At 40.3% G+C, this 21,121-nt stretch overlaps 1 protein-coding gene across 1 annotated transcript in view; it reads right to left on the reverse strand.

Annotated features, from left to right (window-relative positions):
- PREP (prolyl endopeptidase) overlaps positions 1 to 21,121 on the reverse strand; it is a 119,874-nt gene that overhangs the window by 64,940 nt on the left and 33,813 nt on the right. Inside the window, exon 7 of the mRNA XM_049654074.1 lies at positions 3,748 to 3,853. Coding sequence (XP_049510031.1) covers positions 3,748 to 3,853 — 106 coding nt within the window. The remainder of the gene's footprint in view (positions 1 to 3,747; positions 3,854 to 21,121) is intronic.

The raw sequence follows: 21,121 nt of genomic DNA on the forward strand, positions 1-21,121 counted from the left end.
TGAGAGAAAACATTCCCATGCCTGGTTCACCAGTTATTTAGTTATAGAGCTGAGACTGAAATTCAAATCTGATTTGAAAGTGTTCTGGTTATTGTTCCAATATATCCAACTATAATTAATAGAGGTTATTTAAAAATTTTTAATGATCACTATCTCAATATGCTATGTGTTTCCTGTTATAAACTAAATATGCTTCACTTAATGTCTTCAACAGTTCAACTGACACATAGTACTTGTTTCTTTAAATAGTCATAATCCTATCATTGACTCATAATAAACAAGCAATTAATTTAAAAAAACCAAAACACAAAAAAACAAGATCTCTCTGATCTTGTCCTATGCAACTGAGTTTGAACCCAAGGATGGAAATGGATTTCCATGTCATTGTATTAGCAATGGCCAATCACTGTAACTGTGGAGAGCTTTCAGAATCCCAGGACTGCCATTTGAAAGAGTAACTACTCTGAGGTTTACGTTACCCACAAACTTAATGCTAGCAAAGCAATAATTAAAAAAAGATGGCAGGCCCAGCTACCCCCAGAATTTAGCAGCTATTAGTGGAAAACATTCTCTAATGCGTTCAGTATGCATATCAGTGTGTAAATCAACAGCTTCAAATCCACCTATCCTATTATACACTTCAAAGTCTATAGGATATCACATATTTTTCTAAGTGCCTCAATGAATGCCAAACACTGGTCAGTTTAATAACCTTACTAGAAAATGAAATCAGGTTAGTGTTGTAAGACTTGTTAACTCTATTCCTCTCCATGTGCTTTTTCCATGAGGTCACCGTGATGGTGTTTTTGACAGGTCAACTTGGCTAGTCTAATGTCCTGAGTTAATCAAGAAGATGCTAATCTAGGTGTTATTGTGAACGTATTTTGTAGATGTGATTAAAGACCATGATCAGCTGACTTTAAGCAAAGGAGACTATCCTAGATAATCTAGGTGGGCCTGATTCAATCAGTGGAGCTGAGGCTTCTCTGAAAAGGCAGAAATACTACCTGTGGACAGCAGCTTCAGCCTGTGCTTGAGAGTTCCAGCCTGTTCTTCCTGATGGCCTGCCCTAATGATTTCAGACTTACCTACCTAGTCCCACAATCACATAAGCCCATTTCTTGAAATACATGTCTTAATGTAGATCTCCTACTGGCTCTGCTTCTCTGGTTAAACCCTGACAGACACCTTCACAAGCCATCAATAGCTCACAAATACAAAACACCTAGGGATAACTGTAACAAGTAATATGTGGTTAGGGGGCACGTGGCTGGGTCAGTCAGTAGAACATGCAACTCTTGATCTTGGGGCTGTGAGTTCAAGACCCACATTGGGTGTAGAGCGTACATAAAAGTAGGAAAAAAAAAAAAAAAAAGACCAAGAACAAAAGAAATATGTGGTTCCACCGAGAGATCTAATATCAAATAAATTTATAGGTTTATACACAGTCCTAGTCAAACATACAGCTGTTCAGATCATGACAAAATAACCTTAAAGTTCCTCTGGATGAATTAAAAAGAAAAAGAGAGAACAATTTAGAAAATAATAATTGCTAACATTTACTGAATGCTTACTCTGCCCTAGGCTCTTTACCCAAGTTGCAAAAAAAAACCCAAAAAAACAAAACCACCTAAGAAGCAGAGAAGACAAGGTAATTCAAGGAAAAGATCAAATTGGGAGGGCAGGCCACGACCTGGCTTATTTTGTAAATAGGATCTTCCTATCTGAATGCATCATAGCCATTTATGGTTTCTTAGATGTGTCCCTTTTTTCTCCTTCATGTTCATCCAGGGCTACAGTGTCTGGAATTTTATTCGTGATGGCCTAGTGAATCTCTGCACTGTCTTCCCTCCAGAATCTCAATCTCTGGGTCCTATAGTCTGTTTTCTTTTTCATGTTTATTTATTTATTTTTTTTTGAGAGAGAGAGAGAGAGACAGAGCGTGAGCTGGGGAGGGGCAGAGAGAGAGGGAGACACAGAATCAGAAACAGGCTCCAGGTTCTGAGCTGTCAGCACAGAGCCCGACACGGGGCTCGAACCCACAAACCTGTGAGATCATGACCTGAGCTGAAGTTGGAGGCTCAACCGACTGAGCCACCCAGACGCCACCCCACAGGCCGTTTTCTAATTCCTCAGTAAAGAGGCAATGATAAATCATGGAATAAAAAGTATATAAGGTGAAAACAAACAGATAAGGACTGAGAGGTTTGGAAGAAAACAAGGTTTCCTCCAGTTCTGCCAGCCCTTGGAAGTTTCACTCACTGCATTACTATTATTAAAGTGGACACAGCAATCCAAGCTCAGAGTACCAGGAAGAAATTCTCTTCTCTGTATTTAGAGTAAATTAAGCAACCTGTGTTTTTTGTAACCTGTATCATTTAATAACAAGTCTATCTAATAATTTAAAGATATAACAAGGTAATAAGTAGGAAATGAAACCAGCACTCTCTGGAGGGAGGTCGCTGTAACTAGAATTTTTAATAAACTGGAGAAAGGCTAAGTCCTTCCCACCATCTTGGACTCACACAGGAACACTGTCAAGATGACAGCACAGAAACAGCTAGTCACTGCTCCTTTCGGATTTCATTCTTCAGAGGTCCAGTTCTGGGTACACCTAGACTCGCAACTCAAGTGAATAATTCTTGGGTGCTGGCTTTGCTCCTGTCAAAGAATGTGAAAACTAATGTGGCTGATCCAATTTTCTTTTGAGATCAAAATGGGTGCATCTTTTTTTTTTTTTAACAGAAAAACAAGAAACCAAACCCACACGTATCTTCATGAAATGGATATATATTTCACACCTGAATAAATCTGTGGACTTCATGCTGCTGTATCTGTGAATGGCGCTCTGCAGTATCTAAGAATGTCAGGATGCCGATATTGCTCAGGGACGTTTAAAAATGATGCAATGCCCGATCAATAAGAAAAAAAAAAACTGTATATTTTCTTATCATAATGTAATACAAAATTAGGTACCAATAATGAAGTAATCTAATTAATAATTAGAAATGTACTCAATATTGTATAGTTTGAAAATCTGTGTCACCATATCTAAAATATATTTATTTTACATTAACCATAACACAGGGTGATTAGTTTGGTGTCCTTATCTGAGTGCCAGCATATCTGTAGAGTTGTTGGGTCTGGGAATTCTCAGCACAGTACATTAAGCAGCTGGAGAGCTTTAATGCTCGAGGATGGTGCTGGTATGACATAGATGTTCAAGGGAACAACATTTAAAATGAGCCACCTCCACAATTTGTAACTAGCTGGTATATGCTTGCTATCATGATGTAGAAGGCTTTCCAGGAAGCAAAACGAGGCTGTTATTGTGCATGCTGCTCAGTGCTAAGAAACTGTCTTAAGAACCTGTTAACCGGGCAAATTCTCACTGGTCTCTTACCTTAGCCTGTGACAGTTTGCACCATTACATCTGGACAATTATAATGCTTTACAGACCAAAGGGCTAGTTTCTCCTTAACACTCTTCAACTGCAATATGCACAGGACATTTTCACAGTCATACGCAAAGCATATGGTTAACCTCAATCTATGGAGAAAATGCTAAAGCCAACAAAAAGCTTCATTCAATTTTTCTTCATTTTATGGAACAATACTGAAAGAAAAAATATGAACTGAGATGATGTGGTTGAATGGAAGGTTTCTTGGGAAATCAATTAGAAGACCAAAACAATTGCTTTTTTAATTGAGCTTTCTGGAATAATTACCTGTTTGAAAGATAACTTACCAGTGATGCCATTGGATTCCTGCTGTAGGTCACAGTACCAGAGTCGGTTTACTGGATCACATCCCTCCCTTATTGATAATAAGACATAGCAACCATCGTCAGACAACTAGGAAGGAAATAAAAACAGTGCAGGGAGGGGACTGATTAGAAAATATTGTCTGCGAAAGCACGGTTAAGTAAAAACTAAAGGTTAACCTCAAATGCAATATGTTCATTCCAAATTTATGTGTGGCTAAGAAAGTTAGAAAAAAAAAGATGAACATCAGCTTTAACTTATTTTACTCTTACATCACAGTTTAAAAAACAGTGAAATATTTAAGTAGAAAATATCAATAGATAAAACTGAATGTCATGACTCAATGTGATTTTGATTTAAATTTATAGTCTATTCTTTAACTGAAAATAGATGCAATCTGTCATTTTGAATATCAGTATCTCTGACTTTGAAATTTTGTCACGGGTTACAGATATTAAAATTGTTGTGAATGAGTAAGAATTAGCAAAATGGGCATGATGCAGTTTATCTGTGGTGCACACTGCTGGCATCAGCCAGTTGCTGTGGAACAACTCTTTCTGTGTATCTAGTCACCTCTACAGCAAGACGTCGAAGATCAAAAGCCTGTGCTTCTGTAGATTTCCTTTACGGAATCAAATAGGAGACTCTCAGGTAGCAAAAAGAATCTTGGTAAACTCATAAAACAAACGATATATTATGATTTTGAGTTGTCAAATTGATATAAGTGGTATCAAACTCTCTCTCTCTCTACACACACACACACACACACATCCTTTTGTAACTCACTTTTTTCAACAGAATTAAAAAAATTAGTCCATGTCAATATATGTATATTTAATTCATTTGTTTTAACTGCTATGCAGTATTTCAATCTAGAAATATGCCACAATTAATTGATCTATTTTCCCACGAATAGATGTTTTATTTCTATTTTCTTCCTATCACAAGCCACACTTCAGAGAAGTTTTGAACACGTTTATTTGTGGCCTTATGTGTGTGTTTTCAGGTGTATAACTAGAAGTAAACTTGCTCAGTGGTAAGACACTCACATATTCAACTTTCTTAGATGTGGCCAAATAATTTTCCAAGATGATTGCACCAACTTATATCTTACATTTCACAGTGAGTAACAGTTCCTGTTTTCCATATCCTACTGTGATGGCTAATTTTACGTATCAACTTGGCTAGACCACGGTACCCAGGTACTTTGTCAAACATTACTCTGGATGTTTCTGTGAAGGTGTTTTTGTTTTTGTTGTTGTTTATTTATTTTTGAGAGAGAGGGAGACACAGAATCCAAAGCAGGCTCCAGACTCAGCTGTCAGCACAGAAGCCGATGCGGGGCTTGAACCCATGAACTGTGAAATCATGACCTGAGCTGAAGCCAGAGACTCAACTGACTGAGCCCCTGTGAATGTGTTTTTTAGATGGGATGAACATTTAAACTGGTGGACTCTTAAAAGGTGATCACCCTTCATAATGTGGGTGTGCCTCATCCAATCAGTCCTGAAGGCCTTAACAGAAAAACAGTGACCTTCCCAAGCAAAAAGGAATTCTGCCTTTGCACTCAAACTGAAAACTCAGGATTTCCAGCCTGCCAACCTACCCTTCACAATCACATTAGCCAATTCTTTAGAAATAAATCTTTCTCCTATAGGTGTATACACACATTCTGTTGGTTCTGTTTCTCTGGAGAATCTTAACATACTTACCAACAACTGTTAATATGTTTTTTCAACAAATAGTTGCTAAGCAGCCATTATGTACAAGACATTTAAAGATATATCAGTGAACAAATCAGGGAAAAAAAAGTTACATTCTACTGGAGAAGATAAGTATGGAATTATGTAGCATATTATAAAATGATGAATGCCATGGAGAACATGAACAGGTGTAGGTAAGGGAGGCAGGATGTGGGGAGAGGAACTGTAACTTTTTAAATATGGTAGTCAAGGTAGGCCTAAGAAAGTGTCTTTCCATTCTGTTCTGCCTTGCATTGTTTCAGATGAGAAGTAATTTTCTATCTTTTTCTCACTGCATGTAATTTTGTGTTTTCTTCTTTCTGGCTGCTCGTGAGATTTTTTTTTTAATCTTAAAACTAAGATTTTTATCTTAGGTTTTAATGCAAATTAATAATGGGCTTTGCTGTAGTAGCTTGAGATTTGTTGAACATTTTGGATCTGTGGATTTGTCTATTTTATCAAATTCGTAACGCTTTTGGCCTTTTTTTTTTCCCCTCCTTTACATTTTTGTGTCCCTTCACTTTACTGTAGGACTTCAGATACACAATGTTAGATCACTTAGCACTGCCCCATAGGTCAGTGGGGCTGTGTTCATTTTTGTTTCAGTTTTTTTCTTTTTGGTTTATTTTCAATTGTCCTGTTTTCAAATTCACTGACATTTTTGTAGTATCTAAACTGCTGTTAAGCCCATGCAGAGCATTTTTTGATTCGGATGGTTTATTTTCACATCTAGAAGAATGTTTGGTTGATTTTTGAATTTTTTGTTTCTTTGTTCATTATACTAATGTTTTCTTAAATCCTTTAAAAGTTACTTTATAAGTTGTTTTTTAAAATTTTTTAAACATTTTATTTATTTTTGAGAGACAGAGACAGAGCATGAGCAGGGGAGGGTCAGAGAGAGACAGAGACAGAATCCGAAGCAAGCTCCAGGCTCTGAGCTGTCAGCACAGAGCCTGATGCGGGGCTTGAACCCACGAACCGTGAGATCACGACCTGAGCCAAAGTTGGAGGCTTAACTGACTGAGCTACCCAGGTGCCTCTCCGTTTTTTTTTTTAAAGTCTCTGCTCATTATCCTGCCTGTCACTTCGAGATCTGTTTCATTGGCTACTATTTTCCCTGGTTATAAGTCACATTTTTCTGCTTCTTTACACACTTAGCAACTTTTTAAAATTGGATTCTACACATTTTGAATGTGGTCTGGATTTTTTTAGTGTTTTGTTTTTGTATTCCTTTAAAAAGTTTTGAGGCAGTTAATGTGTTAGTGGGTCAGCTCGATCACTCGGAACTTGTTTTCAAGCTTTGCTGGGAAACATCTACAGCCTCACTGCAAAGGCATGGCCTCTCTGGGGTACCAGTGAACACCCCAGATGTTCACAAGGTCTTTTCACTTTGGTCAGAAAGCGACAGTCTCTCAGACCTGTTACTTGTTGGCTTATAGCACCCTATAAGCTTGAATCACGAAGTTTCATTCTATGCATATACTTAGTAGTCCACAAAGACACAAAGGGATACCAAGGCAGATTTCTGGAACTTAGTGGTAGTTCCCTCCTTTTGGTACTCTGCCCGCAAATTCCAGTGGCTTCAGTCTTCCTGAATTCTTTGGATACCAAGTTCAATGAGACTGCAGTACTCTGTGGGTTCTTCCTTCCTTGTGCCAGACTCCAGAAAATAGCTCCAGAGAGGCAGAAATACAGGGCAATCACAGCATTTGTCTTTCTTACAGATGATAGTCCAGCAATGCCTGTTGACCAATATCTGCAAATGAATGCTTTATTTTGTATAGTTTTCTAGCTGTTTATGGCAGGAGGGCTGCTCTAAGACCGGTTACACCGTCATGGCCAGAAGCAAATAACTGTCATTATATATCTATAATTTTTTAACTCATTTAAAAAAAAAAAAAATTGGGGGGGGGGGGGAGAGCAAGAGAGAGCACAAGCAGGGGCAGGGGCAGAAAAAAGGGAGACAGAGAATCCCAAGCAGGCTCCATGCTGTCAGCGCAGAGCCCAACACGGAGCTCAAACTCACAAACTGTGAGATTATGACCTGAGCTGAAATCGAGACTTGGACGCTCAACGGACTGAGCCACCCAGGTGCCCCATTAACTCATTTTTAATTCTTTATTGTATAATTACACTTTCTTTTTAGAGTACATTACTGTGCATGATTGAAATACACAGATATAAAAATTAAGAATGTAATTAAGGTAGAACTAATTTAAAAGAGAATACCCATAATTAATAAAAAACATAACAGGTGGGATTCTGTCTCTCCCTCTCTCTGCCCCTCCCCTGCTTGTGCGCGTGCTCTCTATATAAACAAATAAACATAATACAAAAAGTTTTAAAAAACATAGTGATATATTTCTTTCTGTCTCATTACACAGTAAGGTATTTTTACTGTTTCTGTTTTCTATTCCAATAATACTTCTGTGAACTACCTGCAGCCTTTGGGGCATGCTTCTTTTCTTTCACGTAGAAGTGAAACCATCAAAAGTTCACTCTGACTTGTTCCGCTGCCCCCATCACGCCCACATATGCTGATTCCTTCTATCAGTGCAATGTGATAATACCGAGCGAAATGTCATCTAGACAAGAGTGCCTGAGCATGGAACACTTAGGATTTTACTTACCACCAACAGCAAGTGCTTAGACTTGTAGGAATTAGGTTCCAGCTCTCCAAAAATGTCCATCCACTGTCTATCTACAGGGTCATTTTGGTAGACCAGCTGTTTGTCAATTTGGTTCTTTGCATTTATAAATTAGTCATAACAGCTATGCATGTCTAAAATACCCATTGTTTTAAACACCTGGCAGCACGTTGGATGTCTTAAGTTAAGCATCGCTTTCTCAGAAAAAATCATTTTAAAGCACAGACATAATTTGTACTTGTGAAATAGAAGCGAGATTCCAAAGAAGTTAGTTTCATCAAATATTCTAGAAAATCCTGTTCAATTTGGCTGCTCTTTCCTGGTGACATTTTTTTTTCTGAGTTCAGAAACAGTTTCCTTTCACAAACATGAATCATACTTTGCTGTATGGGTTTTTGCCACAAATTATACATAATACCGAATGACTCTAGGTACATTCTCTTCTATCTTTTGCTGGCTCCTTACAGTCTTTTCAGATATCGTCAGTTTTGGAGAATCCTTACATAAATTTCTGATTTCCGTTAATTCTTTTCTCCATTTTCATCCTCACTGTATTTCCAACTTACCTGTCATTATGTTTTAAGTGGGTCTCTTGCAAAAGAACATTAGATTTGACTGAGTTTTAAAAAAACCCAACTTCAGAATTTGTATTCCATTTTCATTAATTGTCATGCTGAAGTACTGGCTTCCATGTTAATTTTGAGTATTCACCTTGCTTTCCCTTCTTTCCTCTTTGCACTGTATTAATATAAATTTTCTTTCGTTCTTTCTCTTTTTTTTGAGAGAGAGAGAGAGAGAGAGAGAGAGAGCAAGAGCTGGGGACAGTAAAGAGAGAAGGAGAAAAGTGATCTTAAGAAAATATTTTTTTAATTTTTAATGTTCGATTTATTTTTGAGAGAGAGAGAGAGAAACAGCATGAGTGATGGAGGAACACAGAGAGGGAGACACAGAATCTGAAGCAGGCTCCAGGCTCTGAGCTGTGAGCATAGAGCCTGATGTGGGGCTCAAACCCATGAACCATGAGATCATGACCTGAGCTGCAGCCAGACACTTAATTGACTGAGCCACGCAGGCTCCCCTTGAGGGAGAAAAAGTCTTAAGCAGGCTCCATGCCCAGCACAGAGCCCAACATTGGGCTCAATCTCATGACCATGAGATCATGATCTGAGCTGAAATCAAGAGTCGGACACTTAACTAAGCTACCCAATCGCCCCTGATACAAATTTATGAACGTTGTCCCTTCTTTGACTTTGGGAGTTATATAACCTATTTCTAGGTTTTTACACACTTTCCTTAAGCTTTTCATATACATAGTGAATAAACTCATGACTAGAATTTTAGTTCTACCTTATTTTTATTTTTTAATGTTTTTTTTTAATGTTTACTCATTTTTGAAAGACAGAGAGAGAGCACAAGCAGGGGTGGGGCAGAGAGAGAGGGAGACACAGAATCTGAAGCAGGCTCCAGGCTCTGAGCTGTCAGCACAGAGCCCAATACAGGGCTCGAACCCACGAACCATGAGATCATGACCTGAGCCAAAGTTGGATGCCTAACCGACTGAGCCACCCGGATGCCCCAAGTTCCACCTTATTTTTAAATGGTCCTATATTGATGTCATCAAGCAACCTTACATCATAACTTTATTAAATGTAATGAAAAGCAGCCTCATTAATACTTCAGACTTTTGTTCTCTTGTCCTTTAAATCAAGACAGAATTTTTATAGCTTAGTGCTTAAAGTATCGCAATCATAAATGGTGGTTAACTGAGTTGTAGTGATTCAGCCAACAGAAAGACAGGGCAGTAAAACTCAACTGCCAGAATCGCACCAAACCTCTGATGAAAGCTGTGTCTCAAGCACATCTAATGAGGTTTTCTCAGGATTTCTGGCTGAACTAAATATTGTAGCAGTTTATATTTAATCTAAGGCAGGAAACCCCAAGGTATATTGCTGTTGGGATGCCAATTAAGTCTCTCTTTTTCACCGTAACTCTCTTCGTCACAGTCCAGTGATGTTCCATAGCCACTAAACAAATCTGCTAAACTGGAAACTCTGAATTTTCAAATGCTCAAGGTCTCAGATTTCAAAATCAGTGTCATTTCAAAATGACAGATTTCAAAATACGTGTCATTGTTGCCCCAAAATATATAGATTAGAAATACACCTTGATCCACTAAAATTGTAGCAATGCATGTTTAACCACGGCTTCACGTTCAGACTACAAGGCAATTTAAAAAAGGTATTTTGGAGCTCACTGGGAGGAAAAGAGAAAAATACTATTGATGAGGAGGACACTTAAATCTCAACAGAAAAAAAGTAACTTTTCTGAGATCCACATAAAAAGAAAACAGAAAAGCAGGTGAGTCAAGGGCCCGATCTGGCCTTCACGAAACACTACAAATTCCAGTTCACAAAATACCATTTTTTTTCTTTAAATAATGATACCAGCAAGAGTACTGTGTTCTCTGGAAGCAATTAATCTGATTCAAAAGCACTGACTTGTTGCAACGAGGCTGGGATAACGCCAGTGTGGCCAATTATGAAATACATAATTCTTAATTCTGTGCCTTCCACAGCTTCCTTCTACTTTATGTCTATATTGTTTCAAACTAATTTTCCTTAAGTCAAAATGATCTTACTTCATGAAAATCTACCTTTTATACAAATAAACATTAACAAAAAATTCAAAGAATCACTGTAAATCAAGTATTTACATTTGTGGATATTAAATCCAGTAACTAACTGCATTCCACACAATACCAGCAGGGATGAAAGCTATCATTCTTTCTTTAAAATTATTTTTAAGGTCTATTTATTTTTGAGAGACAGAGAGAGCACAAGCAGGGGAGGGGCAGAGAGAAAGGGAGACACAGAATCCAAAGCAGGCTCCAGGCTCCGAGCTGTCAGCACAGTGCAAGACTGCAAGATCATGACCTGCACTGAAGTCAGATGCTTAACCAACTGAGCCACCCAGGTGCCCCCATAAATAACCATTCTTTACCATGTAGCTTTTCATTATCCATAACCAGGAGAACCTTAACAGACAGAAACAAATGCAAAAGCCACCCCAGCCACCACCCCTTGCTTCTGGGTGGGTGGGACTGGAGATAGCTAATGTCACCACAGTGGTCGGTTTTCACAGGAGTTGAGGTGCCAAACAACTTGCCATCCCCTTTCCCAAAGACACGATTTAACTAACATGCCACCAACACAGCCATCCGGTATTCAGGGAGTCAGGGCTGAGGCTGTTTATTCTCCTAATATCTACTGAGAGTCTGCCGCTGCTGACCAGGTTCTGAAACACACAGATCAACAGGCCTTCAAGAGCTCATGCTCGGGTAGGAGCACTGATAGCATGAAGGGCAAAGTGTGGCGGAAGTGCAGAGAATGCAGCTAACAGGGAGGGAAGCTGGAGAAAGAATGAGATCTGAGGAGGATATGGGGGTGGGATGGCCCCCAAAAGAGAAGGTTTCTCTTTTAAAAGAGAAATAGAATTCCCCTCAAAATGGTTGCTTGAATTTTACCCTCTTACAACCGCCTCATTGGTGTAGCTATCTGGCTCACAGAGCAGTACTTGACAGGAGCTACATAAACTTATTCTCAAGTGCACATCCTGCCAATGGACATCAGCATGTGCAGTGGATGCCGTGGTCTGCTGGGTGCTGGGATGCTCAGCTAAGAACCTCTAGGCTTGTCCTCGGGTTGGAGAGAACCACCTTTCTCAAGATCAAATTCTTTCGGGTTCTTCCCACAGGCAATGACTGATTAATGCAAGGGTATGAAAGCCCAGACCCCTCAGCCCCCAGTCAGGAAAATGCTGAAGGCCAACCCAACTGGAGAGCTCCCTGCAGAACTGGCTGAGGTCTTTGTAATGACTGCACACAGTTCAGCCCCTCCTCTTCTGCTCTCACTTCCCCAGCACAGGCGGAGATTTCCAAAGCACTCCCTTTCAACTTCCGAGTCTGCTTTCCCAGGAACCTGACCTGTGGCAGCATGCAAGGCACCACAACACCCTGTACACACATGGTGTGTAAACTAGCACAGCCCACAACTGCTGTGCTTCCACGCAGTCCCTAGGCAGAGGCAACAAGCAGTGCATTTCTCCCAGTTCATCAGCTAGAAATGAAACGAGTCAGCAGATGCAGAACCAGATTATCAAGCTGATCCCTGATAAGGTGCTCACCTAAGAATGCAGCGCAGGGCTGTGAATCAACTAGGTTGAGAACTCCCAACCCCCCTCAGATCTAGCCCGGAAGCAGCCCTGATCCAGGAAAATTCCCAAACAAAGAGGTCACAGGAGCGTGGAAAGAAGTGTTCCCTTCTAACTTCTGTGGTTTCTCATTTTGGCATATTTTATGCTAACTCGAGAAAACCTTTGTTAAGTGTGGGCTTCTGTTTTTGAAGAGGGTACCCAGTAACAACTGCCATACTCACTGATATTTACCAAAATGGCATAAGGTATGGGGTTTTCAGACTATACTTCCATTAAAGAAGCCACAGTCATTCACGAAGAAATTTTAATTGTGTATATTGTGGTGTTAAGCTACACGGAGATAGTAGTATTTACCAAGGAAACTCTTGACAGACACCATTCAAACTATAAGATGGAGTATGTATTTTATTATTTTATTCTGTTATGTTATATGCTGCTCCAACAAACACAAAACTCACGTGACTCAGCACATTCAGGAATATAACTTCCACAAACCCAGGAGCCATTAACATCACAGAATTTAGAGAAATACGCAGCAACCAGAATATACCTCGGGGGAATCTAGTCCCAAATAAGAATGCCTTGTGTAGGTGTGACGGTTATCCACTCAGAACAGGGTCTGGGTCAGGCTGCTCCGTATTTACAAGATGTCAGCAGCTTCACCATCCATTCATTTATAGAAAGGAGTGTGATGGGGCGCCTGGGTGGCTCAGTCAGTTGAGTGTCCGCCTTCAGCTCAGGTCATGATCTCACAGTTTGTGAGTTCGAGCCCCGCGTCAGGCTCTGTGCTGACAGCTGACAGCTCAGAGCTCAGAGCCTGGAGCCTGCTTTAGATTCTGTGTCCCCCTCTCTCTCTGTCCCTCCCCCATTCATAGCTCTGTCTCTCTCAAAAATAAAAATAACCATTAAAAAAAAAGGGGGGGAGTGTGAAACAGAAGTTATATGACAATAATAGTTTCTCCAGAGAACAGGATACTTATACTTTATTTTAAGCAATAAACCTGTATTATTATGTATTATTATTACCAGCATCATAAAAATGTTAAAGTCACTGGATTTGGCTATTCTCAGTCTCAATACTATACAATAAGAACAGCTGGGCTTTCCAAATGACCTGAATCAACTAGCATTTCTTCATCTCATGTTAGGAGAAAATGGACAGAAGATCACTTATTAATGTTTTAAACTCCTAATCATTTATCTACAAAGTTGTCTTTCAAAATGACAGGACACAGAGCTGATATTTATATATACGGAGAGAATAAGTGGACTTTCATCAAACAAATTACCATTTTCAAAGAACGACTCATGAACGATCTTATGCCAGAGCTACTGAGCTCCAGTCATGTGGTCTTGTGTTAATAACCGAATCTCCACAGACATGAAATTTCTTCACTACATATAATAATTTCCATTTAGAACCCAGGAAGTAAAGAAAGGTTTTTTTTCATATTTTGAATCTACATGCACCTTTTCAAACTGGGGAAAGTATTTTTTTATGTATTATGATAAAAGAATTGTGTATATAAAAGAAGTATGCTAAAAAGCAGTGAGACTTAAAATTGTCTGGAAAGTTAACAAAAGGAGTGAAAATGGATTTTAATAGCCTTGAGAGTTAATCATGTGCCTTCAGAGCAGGAAAAATTTATCAATTTTATTTCACAGTCTCCTTTGGATTCCTCTCATAATAGCTGTGAATCATAACATCATCTCTTTAATATTAAGTATGTTTCCAAAACTTAACCTATGAAAACTTTTAAAGGTCAAACTATCATCTACATTTATGGATGTCTTTTCACTTAGGGAACTGATTAGGGATTTGTAAGAAAAACAGGAGACAGATTCGTACAGAACAACAGGAGTAGTCTTAAGCTCATGTGGTATGTGTTAACAAAAACATTTTCAACAGGTAGTCATTAAACCAGATTTCACAGCTCTCCCAATACAATGTGGTACTACAGCAATGGGGGAATAACAGAAATCGACCCAAATACTATCCGATGTGTTCCTCAATACGCCACAAACAGATGTGACAGAGAACTCTAGGAAAAGAAAACGCATTCAAAGTAAAATGAGCAATGTGGGTCTTGACATGATGTAGCTGCCATTGTTTCCAATCTACCTGGTTGTTTGTCTGGCAGAGAAGCTTGATTACTTAAGAATGTGCCGTTTGTTTTCTTTTCTCCCTTACTGATCAAGAGGGGTCAGGTGAGAAGTGACTGATCAGCAAATCCAACCCTACTACTACATAAACCAACTAACTCCAGTCAGGAGCTAGTTCATGTATATAGAGTAGCACCGCTTTCTAGCTTTTTACTCACATTCAGGTCTTTTGTGTGGTTTCCTGACTTTTCTTCCCAACCATGCTGCTGGGATTTTCCCGCACGCTAATCAGCATGATGGATATTACCACGCCATGCAGTGCTGATGAAAGAGAGGACACAGGTGATGAGCCGGGGACATGCCAAGTCTGGTTAGGAATCCACCCCAGGACTGATATAAAGACAACCACTCAGCCACTCCCATGACAAACAGAGAGAATCATCAGTCTCTGGGAGCTAGTAGAGAGTGCATGGCTCTCTGGTACAGCACAAGGAAATGAAGGCTCACTAATGACACACTCTGACAGCCTCCAGCTCAATTACTCAAGTTAAGGTCAAGAGGACAACAGTCCCTTAAAAATGACACACAAACTGAACATGGTGGGAATTGTCATGAGTCCCTAAGCCCCTTAGTAACGTTTAAAAATGTTTATACGTAATGGTTTCCTATAACAAAAACATGTTCCAAAAGGCCTGAGCATGCCCGTCTCTGCTCTTGAGCACTGCCTGGCCCTGGCACAGTGCTGCACCCAAGGCAACGGCTTATTGGGCATCTGGGGAATGAATGCAGGAACTGGGCTGACCAGGAAGAAAGCTGCTGGACAACTGCTGCTCCAAGTCCAAACTACCCAACAAGGACGGGGCAGGTGAGGCAGCATTCCCTGAGGGACAACTGGACATTACTGTGTAGGCTTCATCAGGCAGAGCTAGATGCACACCAGGCCTCGAGGGTCTTCATGTGCCTAGACCTCAGCAGGGGGAGGGAGGGTGAGGAAATTAATGTTGGCTTTGTGCCCACAGGGTCAAGCATCAGGCAGTGATTTTACATGTTAATGTAGTATAACATGTGTATATATAAAATAGTGCAACATATACGTACGTTTATAATACGTGTATAATGTACGTACAATATATAAATGTCCACACAAATAGACACATATTTGAATTATTAGGGATCACAAGTGAACATATAAAAATGGCAATAGGGATATGTGATAAACATTAAGATTAGGATTACCTTTGTGAAAAGAAACTTTTTTTTCAAGAATTAGCTATGACAGAATTAGGTTCTCAATATAGAATTCAGCTAGATGGTCACAAAGAGGCTGGGCATTTTCTCCTTAATCCTTCCTAAAGGTACCGGATACATTTTCAGAATCTTCATCTAGAGCACCCTCTGCTGGGAAAAGTGCCTCAAAATACTTGATTTCCTTGTTCCCCCAAATGCTCTGCGAATCTTTAAAATAAAATAAAAGTAATTTTTTTCTGATCTGGTAGAATCTTCTAAAACATGACAATTTCTATTGTCCCACGACCCTGCCTTCCAACTAAAGCCTCACAGTCTATGTTAAATAATTGACACCACTGTCCCTTGAAGGCAAATGCTAGACAGGTTTCACATTACCCCCAAGGGAATGAGGGAGCTGAGGGGACTGAGGGCCGGAGGGCCTTGGCTGGCAGGTGAGGAGAAAGAACAGTGGTCGTGACCACCACCCACCTTCCAGGATGGAGCAAGCCCTGGATGTCATTTTCCCTGGAATGAGAGGCACCGGGAAGGTAGCTGGCCTCCAGACATCTTGAAAGGTCTCTGCAGAATCAGGATGGAAGAGGGGAGCTGCAGAGAGGCGCAATCCCAAGGGAACCCTGCTGGGAGCAGAAGCCTTGGGAGGCAACACAAATGTGAGCCAGAGAGTTTATCGTCCACATCACAGAACAGAACTGAGGGGATCTCACTACAAAAGGATGCGATGAGGGAGGCGGCACCAAGACACCCATCATGACTGCAAGTAGACTGTGGCAAGGAGATGCTGGCAAACAGCTCCAGAGGAGCAGAAATCCCCTTCCCCTCCTCTGATTCCTCCTCCTTGCATGGCCGCTGGAGAAACTAATCCATGATGAATAACTGAGGTGAGATACCTGGAGTCACCATCATTGCTGGGAATGGCCTCACCTGCACGTCGTCAATTCCAATGTTCCAGTGTGATCGTCCTTCAGAGTTTCCCTCTGCCCCTTCATATTCCCTCCCTCCCATTCCCCACCCCCATCCCCAAGCAACCACTGACTGTTATGTGCCATTATAGACTAGTCTGCATTTTCTAGAGTGTTCTACAAATGGAATCCAACACTGTGTACTCCTCTTTTCTGGCTTCTTTCCCTGAGCATAACTGAGATTCATCCCTACTGTTAAGTGTATCAACAGTTTGCTCCTTTTTACTGCTGAGTAGTATGCCATCATAGAGACGTACCACAATTAGTTCATTCATGCACTTGATGATGGATATTTGGGCTGTGCTAGTTTGGGGCTAACTTTAATAAAGTCTTAATGTGAAAAAAAACAAAACAAAACAAACCACCAAGCTGGGGGTTGAGTAGTCCCTCCCCCCCATCCCCCATGTGCTCACCAAACTGGAAGGAGAGGGAAGAAGCATGTCAACTGGAGAGCCTGCTTTGGACTACGAACAGTTCTAATACCCAAAAGCATCCAGAAAGTTATGGGTTCTGTTGGATAGAAGTCAGTCGTCCTGGGGAGAGGTGCTGTCACAGGCAAGGATGGAAAAACTAAAGCCACTCCCTGATTACAGGTAATGGACTGCTCAAGCAAGAAAGACCTGTTCCTGCAGGAAGGCTGAGGAGCTATCTGTGAAGGAAGAGTCATAAGGAGATAGTATCAAGGATAAAAGGGAAGTCCTCAGTGAACCTGGACTGCAGCAGCCCAAGGAAAGAAGGATGGCAGCTCACCAGAGAAATTCATACACATCCACACACTCAGCCACTCACCCCAGAGGGCCCTCCAACCGTACCCACAATGCCCAAACTGCTCTCACATCCAGCAGCTACCACCTGGCCCGGGAAGCCTGCCTCAGCATCTATGAGATGTTGTGCTAAATCCTCTAGCCTAGACTTTCAGAGCTAAAAAAGCCCTGGAGGAAATGAAGGAAACATATCTGGAGAGAAGTGATGTACTCAGGGCTACGCACACAGGACCAGAATAAAACCTCCTACTTTGTGTTACAGCACACCATCACCGTAACACCAGCTCTCTGCTCAGATGCCGGGACAGTGTTGGAGGGATTAACCAAACACAAGGTTCAAAATGACGATCCTAAAAGCAACTCCATGAAAAGTGAAAGAGCAATGCAGCACATGCACTGGTGCATGGTTATGAAGCAACCAATGCTAGCAAGTGGCAGGGTGACACCTGTTGTAATGAGACTCCCCTGGCAGCTGCAGTACAGCTTCAAGGAAGACCACATCCAGTTTGTGTTTACTAACCCCGCTCACTCTCTTATGGACTTCCTCTGCATCATCCACTTTTGAGGCTCTGATCCAACATCAAGTTCCTTAGGACTCACCATATAGGTCTTTAGTTCTTGTTTTTTTAACAACTTTAGTACCTCTGTGCAGCAGAGATGCATCCCTTCGGTCACTGCCATCCTTTCAACAATTATTGTTGCTGTTTTTGCAAGAGCTCTTTCCTTTTGACCAAAGAGGCGGGCACGTGTGGTTAGGAAGACACAGGCCATGGAGTCTAACACACTCAGCAGGCAGTTCCAGCCACAGGCTTGCAAGCTAATGCCTCTAGCAGGCATTTTACTCCGTCCATGCGATGGAATGATCACCTCCTTCGCAAGGCTCTGGTAAAGATTATATCAGACAATTTACATAGAGTGAACGTCTTTTTAAAGAACGGTAGAAGGATCACCTCAACTACTAAAATCTGCTTTTCTTGTCACTTGCCCAGTAGAACTGAATATACATATGTCGAATACACACATGATAGATCTTCACTGTATTTCTTGAAAGCTGTATTACTCACAATAATGCTATGGAATGCCTCAAGCACCCATCAACAGATGAGTAAATAAAATGTGGTGGGCACACACAATGGATTATTATTCACCATAAAAAGGAAGGAAATTCTGACTCGTGCTGCAACATGGATGAACCTGAGGACTTTATGCTAGGTCAAATAGCCAAGTCACAAGAGGACAGATACTGTATGATGACATTTATATGAGGCACCTAGAGTAGTCCAACATAGACTGAAAGTAGACTGATGGTCAGCAGGGGACGGGGAGAGCCGGGGAGCCAAGAAGCTGGGAAGCTGGAGGGTTACCGCTTTAGCAGGCCCAGTTTCAGTTTTGCAAACTGAAAAAAGTTTTGGAGACGGATGCTGGTGATAGTTGCACAATGATGTGAATGTACTTCATGCCACTTAACTCTATGCTTAAAAATGATTAAACTAGGGTCGCCTGGGGGCATAGTTGGTTGAGCCTCGGACTTCAGCTCGGGTCATGATCTCATGTGGTTCATGAGTTCAAGCCCCGCCTCGGACTCTGTGCTGACAGCTTAGAGCCTGGAGTCTGTTTTGAGTTCTGTGTGTGTCTCTCTCTCTGTCTCTCAAAAATAAATAAACTTTAAAAAATTGATTAAACTAGTAAATTTTGTTATGTCTATTTTACCACAATTTTTTTTAAAGTAAAAAAAAAAAAAATTGGGGCACCTGGGTGGCTCAGTTGGTTAAAAGTCTGAGGGTTGATCTCAGCTCAGGTCACGATCTCACAGTTTGTGAGATCGGGCTCCATGCTGATGGTGTGGATTCTCTCTCTGCCCCTCCCCTGCTTGCGCTCTCTCTCTCTCAAAATAAATAAACTTTAAAAAAAAGTAAAAAAAGAACCTAACTGCTTCATCCAAACGCTAAGAGAGATCCAAGCAACTTGAGTTGCACGTGTATTTTACTATGAAGTTTGTTTTCTTTTAGACCACTATGCTAAATCATATAAATATTCTGGCATTTATTTCCAGTACCCATGTTACTGTATCAACCAAATAAGATTACTTTAATTAAAACAGTTCTGCTGTAATGAAATTATTAGCTTTGAAGCACAAGAATTTCTCTAGAAGAGTATGTCTTTGATTTTATGAGGAATTCAGAGGGAATAAAACTGATTATTAAAATATACTATTTTAAGTTTTCCCCATCAATACCTTCCCCCCCACAAAAGGTAAAAAGAAACACATGAACTGACATTAAAATGTTTTGGGGCAGCATATTTATCTCCCTAATTGTTACACCTGGATGACAGTAAAGATGTGTATCATTTTATAAACAAACACCTATTATCCATAGTAACTAGAAGACTTATGCAGGAGGAGAAGCTGAACTAAGAAGAAAAGAGTAGAAGCAATCTCCACATACAGTCAGAAAAGCCATTAAAAACAAATAGGTGAGAAAAATGACAACAGCAACTACAGACGAAAGCTCACGGGAGGCGGCACTTAAGTGAGAAAGAAAAAGCATGAAAAAAGGACACAGTCTCAGAGAATGTAAGTCCTAGAAATTCACTTTTAACACACTGCATTCAAGTCTGACAAGTTTTGTGGTTTTTTTCCTATGAAGGGCCAGAAAGTGTTCCCAGCTTTGTGGGAACTTTTGTGGGCCTTTTGTGGCAGCTACTCATCTCTGCTACTGAAGTCTGAAAGCAGCCACGGACGGTATGTAAAGAAATGGTGTGGCTGTGTTCCCTGTGTTCCTCAAAAATTTTATTTACAAAAGCTGGCAGGAGGCCAGGTTTGGCCTGAAGGCAGGCAATAGTTTGCCAACCCCTGGTCTACGGAAACAAAATAAATAAATAGAAGGACAACTTGGAATAAGGTGTACCAATGCACATGAGCTCAAATACTGTGGATTCCTATCCTACCCCCTAGTCAATCAGACCCATGGGCTGAAGTTTAAATATAAAATGTTCCTTTTTTACCAAAAAAGGTAAGTGGTTCCATGAGCTAAAGACTTCCTAGTGGATTTCTCATTCCCATTAAAAATGGGCCAACAGCCCACCTATATCAAAACATTTAGAATGTTTTTTCTCATTTAAAAAATATTTCTCAGTATCCAGAAATGAACTAACAAGAGTTACAATTTTACTCCAAGCACCTCTAAGTTTTTCCATAGTTGATTCTCAACATACAGAGTAAAATCTAAGCCAGTAACTTCACAAACTTCAGTACAGTTGATTATGGTCAAGACCCCCAAGGTATACATGAACTATCTATATATATATATGATGGGAAAATGTCTAAAAATATACATTTTAAATGTAAAAGGTGAATAAAATATGAAGAGGCAAGCTGTGTAAAAAGGAAAACACACACACTCTTGCTCCCCACATTCTCACTTAAACAAAGAAAATGTTTGGAAGGATATTCTCCTCACCTCTGAGAAATAAGATTCCGAATTTCAAAATGTTTGTGTTTTGCTTTATGTGATTCTGATTCTATACTTTTACATTTTCCACCATACGCAGGTATGGTATTAAAGTTTTCTGTGGAGGTTGCAGTTAAAAGGTTTATCACTTTCAAAACTAAAAGTCAGTTTGAATACCAATATTTTTAAGAGAATATTCACTCACAGGACTTATCCATAAGGATCACACA

The sequence above is a fragment of the Panthera uncia genome, assembly GCF_023721935.1.
Source record: "Panthera uncia isolate 11264 chromosome B2 unlocalized genomic scaffold, Puncia_PCG_1.0 HiC_scaffold_24, whole genome shotgun sequence".
NCBI lineage: Eukaryota > Metazoa > Chordata > Mammalia > Carnivora > Felidae > Panthera > Panthera uncia.